Source organism: Mytilus galloprovincialis, chromosome 14, assembly GCF_965363235.1.
Source record: "Mytilus galloprovincialis chromosome 14, xbMytGall1.hap1.1, whole genome shotgun sequence".
Lineage (NCBI taxonomy): Eukaryota > Metazoa > Mollusca > Bivalvia > Mytilida > Mytilidae > Mytilus > Mytilus galloprovincialis.
Window position 1 is genome coordinate 5,364,017 of NC_134851.1, and position 14,423 is coordinate 5,378,439.

The following is a 14,423-nucleotide window of genomic DNA, read 5'->3' on the forward strand; positions in this document are numbered from 1 at the left end:
TATAAGGCTGAATATAACCTTATGTGAAACATATCACGTTATATTTGTGTAAATTTCAATTCACGTAAATGGATTTCACTCAATTCAGACGACAGTTTTATATATAATCTCGTTTGAGGTGAATCCCGTATGAAATATTTTATATATCTGTGATTCATTAAAATTTCAAGTGAGTAGATGTTGCATGTGCAGTGTTTAAGATGACGTTCACGACGGTGTCAAACATTGGATTCCAACAGTAAGAGTTTGGTGAAGTAATTCACAAACGCCTTTTATCACTTGTCATGTCAAACTCTAGCAGAGGCTTGAACGGAAATAATTACAAAAATAATCACTTTGCTTCATACATGCATAGATAACTATACGGGAAGGTACATGTACCATCAAATTATCAATCATGACAGATTATCGTGTTCTAGAACAAAATCGTATTACAAAGTCACTGTTTTGTTTTAAATTTGTTTAAAAAGTACCAGAGGAACAGTAAAAATCATAAATAGAAAATAAACTGACAACACCATGGCTAAAAATGAAAAAGACAAACAAAACATAATAGTACACAAAAAACACCTTAGAAAAATAAACACTGAGCAAATAAAACCCATCAAAAACTGGGGGTAATCCGAAAAGGTGAGCAGATCCAGCAACAAATGTGGCATTTGTCGTGTTGCTCATGTTATCATAAATTCGGTAAATAGTCTTATTTGCTAGGTCACATTCATGAAAAGCGAAGAGGATTGTAGTTACGACGTAAGAAACATATCCGATATCATCTGTGAAACGGTTATTATAAAACAGGCAACCAACTCGTGATGGCATCCGTAAAATTTACTTAGGTATGAGTTCAACTTCACAATTTGGAACTCTTGGTTTAATAGCTTCCTTGTGAGCAACAACCCCTTACCAGGGAAATCATGATAAGAAATACAATCGCAGGAATATCGTATCAGTTGAGAGATATATACTCCGTATGCAGGCGCTGCTGGAATGTTGCTACATAGAAATTGAAAGTTAACAATGTGGAAGCTGAAATCATCTTGTTTGTCGTAAAACAATTTTTCCAACCGACCCTCATTGTCAATTTCTAGATGTAAGTCAAAATATGATGCAGAATTAACTGTATCTGTTGTATCCTTTATCTCGAATTCGATGGGATAGATGCGTTCAACAACGTCACCTAATGTAATTATTTAGCGTGAGAACATCATCTATATAGCGGAAAGTAAAGTTAAAAGATATTGCTAACTTCTTATTGTTCATCCTAAGAAGTTTCTTAATGAAGTCGGCCTCTTGATAATATAGAAATATGTCAGTAAGAAGAGGAGCACAATTGGTTTAAATTGGAATTCCGACAGTCTGTTGAAAAACATGTCTCCAAACGTAACAAAAATATTGTCAATCAAGAAATCAAGCATCTAGATTAAGTCAGTTTCAGGGAATTTTTTATTTGAATCAGTGTAATCATTTAAAGATTTGAATACAAACATAGAAAACACATATTTACGCAATTATCACGAATTTTATGGTTGAATTCCGAGTCTGAGTATGATTGCCCCAACTGTTATGACTTCCAAGTAAGTCGATGTTTTGTCAGGTGGTGCATTTTGTTTGAATATAACAAAACAAAACATGATAAATCCCTTTTCTGTGACTATTTAAGGAATGACTGTAATATTTTGTCTGTCTATTCGAAATACATGCAACATAAAAAATGTGGGGCACGCTATTAAATAACCCGCTACGCGCGTTATTCAGTGTGCACCAATTTTTTTTTATGTTATTTCTTCATAGACAGAAAAAAATATTACAGTCATTCCTTAAATAGTCACAGAAAAGGGATTTATCATGTTTTGTTACATATTTGATTTCAAGAGAGTACTATGAAAATGTTGTCGCCGTTTTTCTGTGACGATTGTACTGTTGTTGGGCAGTAGTTTTTCGAATATCAACATTTGTCTTTCTGGATCTTTTACAGCTTTCTTAATGATTTTTCATTTATAATTTGAATTTTTAATCGTATGTTTTGGAAACATTTCATATGTTTAGTCTTGCAAATATATAGAATCAATTTTATAGTTTGCTTACGCTTCGTTTAACGCACTTTATTAGGTTTAAGTTGAATTATTACTTTCAAAGACATTTATCAGTTTTTGTTAAATTAAAATTGTGTATTGCATTTAAATTATAAATGTTATTTCCTTAGATACAACATGTAAACAAACAACATTAATGTCATGTTGGTAATTTAAGGTAGCACTTCATTGGGTATTAAATTCCCAATAGAATAATTAAAGCAATACTGTCAAAAGTACAAATTTGACGTGAACTGTGAAAAATTAAAAATATTGATGTAAATAAGCTAATTTATTTAGTTGTTTTGTATAAGGGATTTTTCATCTAAAGTATAGAACCGGATTCAAACTAATTTGACGATCATTATGATTTAAACACATTCACAACACATATTCTGGTAAGTGGAGTTTTTATTTTGTCTTTGCATTAATTAATATTTGTTTTTATTGAATATTTTTCTCACATGTTAAAACGTTTACATGATATAACAGAGTAGCGAAATATACCAGTGGGACACTTTCACGACGGGTGCCACATGTAGAGCAGGATCCGCTTACCCTTCCGGAGCACTTGAGATCACCCCTAGTTTTTTGGTGGGGTTTGCGTTGTTTATTCTTTTGTTTTCTATGTTATGTCATGTGTGCTGTTGTTTGTTTGTCTTTTTCATTTTTAGCCATGGCGTTGTCAGTTTGAATTAGATTGATGAGTTTGACTGTCCCTTTCGTATCTTTCGTCCCTCTTTCACTTAAAGATCGAAATAAACTGACAACGACGTGGCTAAAACAAAGGGGACAAACAGATAAATAATAGTACACAAGGCAGAAACTAGAGACTAAGCAAAATAAGATGAATAAGATACATGATTAACGGCGGCAAATTATTTCCAAAAATGACAGTTAGTTTTAAATTTGGTGCATCTTTGATCTTGCCTTATGTCAAAACATATACGATTGTCTTACATTACAAGATGTATTTGAAGATGACTAACTAAAAAAGTAAAATCACAAAATACTGAAAATAAAAAACCTAATATACAACGGTCCTACTATTCATAAATTGTTTGAACATAATATTTTATCTATCGAATATCAAATTTATTTCAAATTATATTATAGAAATAACTTAATACCATATTTTATATTAGTATTGTTTGACCTTAAATGGTTATCAAAGGTAATAATTTGATACGCAAATCATCATCATATAGTATTTAAAAAAAACGGCCACATCTTCCAAAAAAAAAATATACATACAAATACTTAAAAAGATGAATTGCAAAAAATACCAATCACAAAAGAAAATTCAAATCGGAAGGTCCTTTCACAAAGGGCAAACTCAAAAGCTGAAACACATCAAATTAAATAAAAAAGGTCATATTACTGACTTGGTACATGCGTTAATACGGTCAATAGTGTCATGAATTATATTCTTGTTCAGAACGGGGCAGTTTAAGACGAACATTAATGTATTAAGGATGCAAATATCACTTATATTGACATTAATAAAAGTATTTTAACATGTTTAAATATATTTCATTTACCAGTAACAAATATATAACATTGATATTTATGGATGAAAGACTATTTATTGATTATTTGTACTAAAGATAAATATTACATATAAACCGGATTCAACGGATGTAAACGTCATTCACCTGTGACATTTGGTAGTAATCTATATTTAGCCAAAATAGATGAAACAATTTGTAATTTTTTGTATAGTAGTTTATGCTTGCTTTCACTCGAGCTTCTGTCTAGTTTGAATGTTCTCATTTCTTTATCTATACATATACATATTGTAATGGGTATGATCATGATGGATTTATAATAAAATACCTTTTATAGTATTACTTAGAACTACTATTACATATAAGGTTAAGTAAAAAAAGCGAAATTGAATGTAACCGTCTTGTAATATTGCTGCACTAAAACACACATGAAACATAAGAAATACACGACATTCCTTAATGTTCCCTTACCATACTGTTTGTCTTATCGAACGCAATATTTAAAATATAAAGGAGTAGATCCGGTTATAGCTGATTTTGGCCTCAAATTTCGAGTTCATCTGATAAAATGGGCAGTAAAATGTCTACTTCAGTCGATTAAAATAGTTTATGTGAAAGATTTGAACTGATTTTTATCACAAAAGACGCTCGAATGCAAGCTTAAATGTGACAAATCTGTAAAATGTGCCATAATATTCCACTTTTTGGATGTTTTTTGACAAAAATAAAAGTGGCCGCATCCGTGTTAACTCTCAACCTTTATATATGTTATGTTTTATCATTAAATACAACTTACATTTAAATATAAAGAATGACCACAAATGCAACCACTTCCATGTAATACGGAAACCGTCTAAAATGTAAATAAATGCTAAAATTGTGAAGATTTCAGTAATTTATCATGACTTAATGATGCTAGTAGCCGATAAATGTGCATTGTATTGTAAAACCAGCCCATATTCTTGTAGCAGAAGTATTCTACTTTCTAATAAATATCTAAAAAATTACATTTGAACAATTATGTAAAACTGCTATATTTTGGGGCCAAAAGAGGGTCTTACTGAACCTACACCTTTTCCTATAATATGTATAATCGCTTAACGAAAAACGGCAACTCTGCTCAGTAATGAATAGTCATTTCAAATTGTTCATTTATAAAAATAACTTTTCATCTTCAATTGAACAAATTGATAGACATACGTATCGCGCCGATATATAATCTCAACATGTTCCGTGAATTGTTTGTCTTAAAATACTGTTTTATTCACATTTTGATTTCAGACTGCAACTTGAAATGGGTTGTGAAACATCATCACAGGCGGTAAGGTGTACTACAAAACTAGTATCTCAATAGATTATAAGTTATATTATCTAATTGCAACTGAAATCGTAAATAAAGCTTATCAAGGGTAGTTTATTATGAATTTTTAAGAAACAAAACGAAATATCTAATGTGATTTCGTGGTTTATATTTATGTTGTAAAAGTCACCTAAAGGCGCCAAAGTAAGGATAACATCATCATATATTCAATTCACGAGCTGAATTAGACATTTCAAAACAACTGGGTAATATTTACAATTGATATTCTCGACAAAAATATATCATACAGTTCTTTCCGTATATATAAAAAAAGAAGATGTGGTATGATTGCCAATGAGACAACTATCCACAAAAGACCAAAATAACACAGACATTAACAACTATAGGTCACCGTACGGCCTTCAACAATGAGTTTTTTTTCGATATTTGTTGCTAAAAGAACTCAAGTTTGAAAAATCACGCACACGAAAATAACACATCCGATTGAACGTAGTTTTGTATTTATATCTGGAAATGATCAATTGAGTTTGTCTTTCTTAATGTAGGTTCATCCTGCAGTTATCGAACATGATAGACCCAGTGATAATGAACAACTAAAAAGCTGTTTGAAAAAGGCGCTAGGGGAGAAAAAGATTGCCCTACTTGAACTAGGCAACAGAGACAATGATTGGATAAAAGATGCTAAATGTAATGACAAACAAATCGTCATGGTTGACTGCAAAGCATTGTATGAAGAACAGGTATTACCATTTTTGTTTGGGTATCATTTCACTTTTTGTATACTTGTTTCTGTATTCTTATGTTTCTCTATCTCACGGAATCTTGAGTACTTTATCTACAACACACACACGCACACTTTTACAGGTATCAGTTCACCTTTTGTAATGACTTACTATTTGGAATCACACGATTTTATACACGTTAAACTTTTCAATAAGTGATGCTGTGGATTCATAATTATTCGTTGAATACCCAATATTCGTGGATTTCGTGGGCACAGTTTAACCACGAAATTAAATGTTCATCGAATGATAATGATAGGTTTGTATGCAGACTTCAGCAAAACCTCGAAATTAAATATCCACGAATATGGAAGTTTTCCTAAAACCACGAAATTGGTACCCACAAAAATAAATGAATCCACAGTATATATTTTTTAAAACAAGAATATTTAAACTTTTAAAGTGAACAATCATTTACGAAATAAACGCAAGCAATGGTCTGTTCCTCGAACGTATATGTAAAAAGTTATGAAAAAATACGAATTTAATTGAAAACAGGGAAGATGATCTTGTTATCTAAAAGTGTACCCTATTCTCATTACGAGTTACCGGTGGCATCACTATCACTTCCGATTGTAATGAAGTTATTATGTATTATTATAACTGTTTCTTTATTTCCTACAATGTATTTATTTCAGATGAAGAAACCAAAAGCGAAACATATTCAACCAGATTTGTCTGACCAGGTCAGTATTTAATTTCAATGCAATAACGTCTCAATATGTGGAGAATATGTAAAAAAGAAGCTAAGCAAAATGATAATGATACATTTATACATGTTTTGTATATTGTTAAGATGATAGTACATTGTGAGTGAAGACAGTACATTGTTATTTTAATTCTTTTCGCTCAAAGGTGAAGTGTTTCCCTAGATTGGAACCCGGATTTTCTTTACCTTAATCGATTTATAAGTATTGAACAGAGGTGTACTACTGTTGCCCTTAATTATCATTATAAATAATGAATAGTTTTTGCTTTGAATCTAATCATTTTAGAAAAAAAAGTATTAACAAAAGTTACTCAAACGAACCACTTGCATTATAAATGTTGAAATTGGCTGAGTATGCAAACAAATAAATAGTCTGTGTAAGATTGAAAGAACCATACGGCCTTATTTAAAAAAAAAAAATGAACGAAAAACAAATATGTACCACAGAAAAACAAACGACAACCATTGTATTACAGGTTCCTGAAGTTAATTATTCAACCGTTGATGCTATTCTAAACATTATGTAGAGGCTGATAAAGTTTATAGCATAGATGCATGTACGAAATATATACGTTCAATCTTTTGTTCAGACTGTTCGTTCTTTACATATCAAAATTGCAATACCAAATACATATTAATTCGTAGAATAAGAGAGAGAGGCAGTGGATACCAAAGGGATATCTGAATTGTCATGATCATAAGTTGAAAGCAAACTGGTAACGTTCAGGCGAAACATAATTAAAAAAGAACAAATAAAGAAACAACGCCAAAAAGAAAAACAACAGTCTTCAACTTGTATAATTTTTCACTAAATACTAAGCCAAAGTAACCTTCGAAAACGTTTGGGCGAAAAAGTTAACGCTTGTAGAATATATCAATCAATATAATGCCTTTTAAAGGTAATCAGTGGAGACAATTTGATTTTACAATAAAATAGCATCCTATTAAATAATGATAAAGTTGAGATTACGTATGTATACTTATGACCATGAAGAGTAATCTGAAGTTGTGTTGCTGTTTTTTTAAAGTTAATATTGTCCACGAAAAACCAACACACAAGATTGGATAAAGGTATACTGTTGTTCCTTAGTCATAAATGTAACTATTATCTGATCAGTGAACTATATTTTATTGCATGGAATACACCATCTGTTTCAGGGCGATGTTGAAGATAGACTACAGAAATTACAAATGATAATTGGGAGTTCTCCATCCTTACAAATAGAGACGTTTGAAAACTGGGGAGAGACACAAGCTATTCAAGTTATTTCTTCCTCTCCAACTACAAAAGAGGAACTGAAGAAGTTAGTGTTAGCAGCATCTGAACAAGGATTGCGTGTAAGGTGTGCTGGAACTGGACACAGCTGGGCACCAATTTTTGCAGACAGCAAGCAATTACTTATCTATGTAAAAGATATGAAAAGCGACTACAAGGATGGATCAAGAATTAGAATATCTAATGTAAGTCGTTATATATAAAACAATATAATTCAAAATATTCTTATGTTTTATGTATATTACCTTACATTTCATTTGTGAATGCAATGGCAAGAGAAAAAATAATTATATATGATTACTTTAGCTGTATTTGGCATCACTTTCAGGAATTTTGGATTTCAATGCTCTTCAAATTCGTCCTTTATTTGGCTTTTTTTTTTTTTTTTAACTTTTTTGGATTCGAGCGTCACTGATGAGTCTTTTATAGACGAAACGTGCGTCTGGCGTATATATAAAATTTAGTCCTGGTATCTATGATGAGTTTATTTATACAATCTGGTCCGTGACACATCACTTCTCTGTTGGTCTCTTATTAGCAATTCAAAGTTCGGTTTCTTCTTGAGTGAAACAGCTTCAGAATAATGTGTCCAGATTATGTTTTCGTGTGGATGTATATCTTGTGAACTATAAGAATTTAAAATCTGGCGCAGCAGGTCAGACTAAGAAGATCTCAAACGCAAATTGCAACAAGACAAACATATTATACATACCAATATGACTTTACCATTACACAATGTCTTACATGTCTTATAATAACCAACTTTGATATGTTTTTTGATAGGTTATATCATATGATCCTCTATATATGACGTTGAATTGTAGCGAAAAAAGCTTGAAGTGGACATCATGACCGGAGTGACGACTGGAGACTTTAAGAAGTTCCAACTAAAAAACAAACTGCATATTCCTGCTAATGTAATTTTAGATGTTGTTCAGATGGTCAGTGTTGTAGCAACTGGTTGTCATGTGAGTTTTCATGTCAATATTAAGTTATAGTTGTGTTGATATTGCACCCTTATCTTAAATGTAGACTTCTTTATGATAAGTTTAACCATGCATTGCACTAATATGTCTATAGTATATCATACACTTATAAGTTTAGGTCGTGTCTTTGTCAGACTGCGTTAATCGTCTTTACACGTGTTAATTATGAACTGATTGGTATGAAGTGAAATAATAAAGTCCGAACTCAAAGGTAAATTTAAATATATAAACTCTTTCTTGTCAAGTTATAGTCTGGGAATCATCGTGTATTTAGCATGTTTAGTAGAAATTGGGATTTGTACTACATGTAGCTTTCAATATCTTCAATTAAATCCTTGAGTAAGTTGTGGTTTAGCTATGTACTGATTTGATTTGATTTGTGCGGCCCTTTTTAAATATGTGTTACAATTTGTTATTTTGTATTTATGTTACAGCAGTTTGGACAGAGAAGGGGAGATTACGAATGTTAATGGCACAATTTCCGACTTAGTTGGTTGTCCCATACAAAGAACCTTTAATAATTTGATAGTTTTGTAAGGGTTTCTTCTATAGTTTGTTTTCTTATCTTCCTTACGTGAGGCAGGTGATATTCTTTATTTGACATTGTTAATCTCTTGGAAAACTACCTTGTGTTGAGGGCGATTCTAAATTCTACTGCCTTACGATTTTCGTCATCTGTTTGAATCATTGCCCTTTTGTTAATCATGTTAATGGTGGGTACATATTTTACTGCCAATAATCACACTCCTCAATCATTTGTCTATTTTAAATGGTTAGAAAACCAGTCAAAGTACAAACTGCTCTTCACACAAATATTTCTTCAGTAATTATCGAGGGGGCCAAAATATTCTAACATCCAAAACCTATTATAAAATGATGAGCTTAAAAACCAAAATAGGATAAAAAGTATGCCCAAAGCCAGACAAGCAATCATAGTTATCCATGAGGGAGATATATTTTCTAACAGTAATATCTACATTTTGTATAAGTAAATTTCAATAACACAATCCTCATACATGTCATATTATCATGTCAATACAAAGCACTAACTGAATTCTTGAAAGCTGTGCACACTTGTTTCAATACTACGAGAGCAAAGTTTATTGTTTCTGACTACTATATTGACGAATTCAATTTGTATGCATCTATATTTTCATTTTTACATACAGGGCGTAGGAAAGGATGCAAATACACCAAGTGACAATGTTGTGAAAATGCGCATAATCGGAAGTGACGGAAATCTACGCACCTATGCATCTGACGACAAAGAAATGATGAGGGCAATAAGTGCAAACTTTGGATGTTTTGGAGTAATATTTGATATGACAATAAAATTAATTCCCGAAGTTATCGTCAAAGTAGAAAATCGATACATGGATTTAGATGATTTATTTTTCAATGCAGAAAATATACAAAAATTATTTGAGGAAAACTGGTCAATTGAGATTTTTTGGTTTCCCTACAACTCACTGCGCTTGTTTGATTATAATCCAAAAAATGATGATGTTTGGATCCGTGTCATTAACAAAGAAACGGATAAAGTTAAAACTGCAACTGAAACCTACTACGACTGGAAAGAAGTGAAAGATTATCTTACACAAGAAGCCTTGGCGATCATGTCACCAATCATAGCAGGAAACCCTTCATTGACTCCATTGTACGCATGGTCAACGTTTGGTGCGATAAAGAACATCATTTACCCGAGCGGTACCCAATATCAGGAACTTCCACATGCTGTCCATTTTAGGTAATCTATATAAGTGAACCACGCTCATTACTCCAAGTATTTATGACCTTTGAACCCCGATATATGGTGTACTATTGATGCTTTTGGCATGAAATAATACCAAAATAAAGTAAACATAAAAATGTTAAAGTTAGTTTCACAAGTTTTGTGTTTAAGCTCTTTTGAGTTGAATCTGAAATGAAATGTGTGGCACGAATTTCACATTAGATACATATGAAATAAACGTAAGCTAAATTTTCTTATGTAGATGGTATGACAATCACCGAGATTAACGAAACAGTTCCAAAATAGAACTTAAATTAGGATGGTTTTATTGGATAGCTCTAGCTCTAGGTTTGTAAAGTGGTTTCGGAAACTTAGGGATTGACATACACTGTCCATAACAAACCAATATCAACAAATACGTGTGATGTTAATGGCAATTTCAGTTACACATGTTACAATCCATAGAATTAACTACAGACCTTTGGATTCTGAAACGGCAAATTACTTATAAACAATGCTGCAACACTTCAATATAAACAATTGTGTTCGCACCATGAGCAAACAAATACACGTACTAAAATATCAAATGGTTTTGAACAGAACACTTTTTTTACGATTTTTTGTTTAAAAGTTCCAAGATTGGAATATAGCATTGAAACTGATATAATTTTTCAATTTAATCATATCTTTTTAATCAAGATATAAGCAAATTTATGTTTGATTTTTATATGAATTTTAGACAATATATTGAGAAAGCTCCGGTATATGACATGGAATTTGCCTTCGATTTAAAGGGAGATTTTCATAGACTATTGAAGATAATTCAAGTAGTTGTGAGCAAAGTAGATCATTACGAGGAAAAAGACGAGTATCCATTGAACATTGCTTTGGAAATGCGCATGATGGGTTATAGGTAAATCTAAAAATAAACAAAAACTAAGATACCAGACGTATAATTTTGTGATGCGCCGTTCGTCTACATAATACTTATAAGTGAGGCTCGAATCAGGTTACTTGAAATCTAATACAAGACAAATTCTATGAAATTATGTTATTTCAACACAGGTACCATTTATAGGGCTTGAAAACGAAACTTCACTGGCTGTGCCATAAAACTATAATTATTTCATATTTACATGTACTCAATTATGCTATCAAACACAGAAGCAAACGAAATATACGATGTATGTCAATATGTTTAATTGCTGTACACGTATTATTGCTGCTTTATTCGTTTGTAAGTATGATAATCAAACTAATTAGTGGTCACATTGAGTTTACTCAGACCTTTCCTCGTATTTATTAGATATTGTTATACTGTTCTTTTACAGTAATTTGATGTGGATGCATATACGAATTTGTCAACACATTTGGATTCATAAGTTTTTTTCATCAATCTTAGATTTTCCTTTTGAATGATCATAAATGAATGAGAACCATCCTCTGAAAAAAAGCATATTGAGCAAAGCATCACAATATTATGTTAAATGTTCTATGATGTATGCGTTTTGATAGTAGTTTAGATAAAAATTTAATCGGCATTTTCAGTGATACTCTTCTGTGTCCCGGTATAATTGGAAATCCTGCTTATGGCGGATCTGGTCACGTGGTGTATATAGAAATTTTAAGTGTCGTCGACACAAAAGGATGGGAAAAATTTTGTATTGATGTAGCAAAAGAATGGATGGCTTTAGATGGTGTTCCACATCTAGCTAAGCAATGGGATTTTATTCCCGGTGTCGAGGACCATATTAACAAAGTAAGAAAGAAAACGTCCGTTTATAACACTTTTTATCATTACTTTTATAGAGGTATTGATTTCAAAATGTAAGCTTTTTCAAATATATTTTCATGTTCCAACTAGAAAGTTAAACAAATGAGACGAAAAAATGCAACGACTGGATTCATTGTAAAAATTTAATGAAATATCTAGCACTTAACATGTTGCACGTTCAATACTTTAACAACCTTATAAAACTACATAAATAGGAATGCAATTATTCTAATTACATACAGTGACGTTCGTTTTGCTATGAATTGATATGTCAAAAAGCATGTCCTATATGAAATGTTCAGTTTTATAAGGAAATAAAATATAATATTGCATTGCATCTCGATGGTTATCAGCTAAATGAGAAATTGTTTTTTATTTAAAATACTTGTAACGTAATTTTTTTTTATTGTTGTTGTTTGTTACCATACGACTGCAATATAAGTATTTTCTAAATCAAAGATCAGTCAAATTAGATAACTATCATGTTTTGATTTTTTTCTCAATGAAGACTACATGAAATGCAACATTAACATAGAGAAGTGGAACTATTGCCAATGATACAACTATCCACATTTCAAGTGATATGATTATATATAGCTAATTATATATCACCGCTGAACTAAGGGGAAAATCTTATATCTGACAGCTCATTAGTCATTAATGATACCGACATACAAAATGTGAAACAATTAAAGGAACAAAATAAATTGAAAACTATGCAATTTACGAAAAATAAATATAAATCTATGACAAACACTGAATGACAGGCTCCTCGTTTAAAAGAAATAAGAGGAATATGGCGGATTTAGATAATTTTTCAACTCAGGACCTACTATTGGTGTAACAAAACAAAGAAGGGCAAAAATAGTTCTAAAGATACGAAACACAAAACATAATGCAACACAAAGCACTAACATAAAAGTCCTCGCAGTTATTGATTGCTATTTCAAAGCCTTCTACAGATAACATACACATATGTTCTCCCAGACTAAAGTATCAATGTTATAAACACATGAAACTTTCTTAGACATACTTCATTTATAAAATATCTTATATTCAACCGTTTGTAGTTAACAAATTTAAAACGGACATTGAATAGGTTTTTTTTTTTATAAACAACTTCTATGTCTACTTTATCTCGGTATGGGACATTTCCTTAACAGTGACCACTTAATATGAAGCAAATCCTTCATATAAGACCGGATTTTGCAGAAAAATGAATCAAATACAAATTTAAATTGATAGAATAGTCACTTTTTCTACCGGAGCTCAATTATTCCATCTTGGCAATCTGGCTCCCCTTATTATGAAAACTGAACACCACTTAACAGCACAGTAGTGTTGAAAGTAGAGTAGTTATCCATCAATCAATTATTAGTGTTGTACAATCTTTCAGTATATGGGACAACATATCGACGCATTCAAGGAACAACTGACGAAGTCTGGCGCTGATCCAAATGGAATGTTTCTCAATAAAAGCATCCGAAAACTATTACGATTATAACGTGATGACGAAACTTTCAGAATAAGCAAGTTGTGATATTTGTGAAGTATCCTTCCAATTACAGAAGCTTAGATTGTGTTTGTTATTATGAATACATTCATGAATAAATGATAAAAAAAGTTATCTGTTGAGACGTTTACGCTTTATAGAGGTGACTGAATAGTATGTTTTACTTAAGCAGTTTTATAATGCATTATGGGTTATTAATATAAATACATTTCGAAAAATAATCATTATTGTTTTAATTTGATCAAATGAATTATCTAATTCATGCGGCAAATGTCTGTATAAGAGAGCGACTATCCTGTTTTGCTTTATTAAATTTCAGTTCTCTTAAATTTTATAGTTATAAAAGTTAAAATAACAAAAAAAAAAATGAACTTCGAGGAAAGTCAAAAAACGAAAAGTCAATAATCAAAGTGCAAAAATCAATAGCTCAAACACATCAAACGACTAAATAATAACTGTCATATTTCTGACTTAGTACAGGCATTTCGTTATATTTTATCATCAAGAGAATAACATAGATATTTAGCACACTTACTTTTATTAAAAATATACTAAAGCCTTAATTGATCCTCTTACCAATCACAGCAGGTCCGAGACAACAATTGTCGTCCCTTGATTTTAGTTGTTCACTAATGTAGTTCCTAGTGTGGACAGTGTATCACTTTTCAGTTTTGTTTATACCCCTTCCAAATGTATTTCTTCATGTTTTATGCCTCAAATAGTAAGTCAAGGGATGAAATGACACTGTCA

General features: G+C 31.3%; 1 protein-coding gene across 2 annotated transcripts; it reads left to right on the forward strand.

Annotated features, from left to right (window-relative positions):
- Positions 1–4,848: 4,848 nt before the first annotated feature.
- Positions 4,849–13,783, forward strand: LOC143058613 (L-gulonolactone oxidase-like). 2 transcript variants are annotated; one of them, XM_076232086.1, is made up of 9 exons: positions 4,849–4,901; positions 5,447–5,641; positions 6,322–6,369; positions 7,551–7,853; positions 8,493–8,636; positions 9,824–10,401; positions 11,126–11,299; positions 11,935–12,145; positions 13,557–13,783. In XM_076232086.1, exons 1-9 carry the CDS (start codon positions 4,875–4,877, stop codon positions 13,662–13,664), a joined length of 1,788 nt encoding a protein of 595 aa, XP_076088201.1. In that variant the 5' UTR covers positions 4,849–4,874; the 3' UTR covers positions 13,665–13,783. The 2 variants fall into 2 exon arrangements, with proteins under 2 accessions (XP_076088201.1, XP_076088202.1); XM_076232087.1 differs by lacking the exon at positions 11,126–11,299 and having other exon boundaries at positions 13,557–13,710.
- Positions 13,784–14,423: the final 640 nt, after the last annotated feature.

Coding starts and splice junctions, on each gene's coding strand:
- LOC143058613 (XM_076232086.1), top strand. CDS start 4,875: ATGGGTTGTGAAACATCATCACAGGCG. Junction 7,854..8,492: donor CAAGAATTAGAATATCTAAT/GTAAGTCGTTAT, acceptor GTTGAATTGTAG/CGAAAAAAGCTTGAAGTGGA. Junction 11,300..11,934: donor ATGCGCATGATGGGTTATAG/GTAAATCTAAAA, acceptor CGGCATTTTCAG/TGATACTCTTCTGTGTCCCG.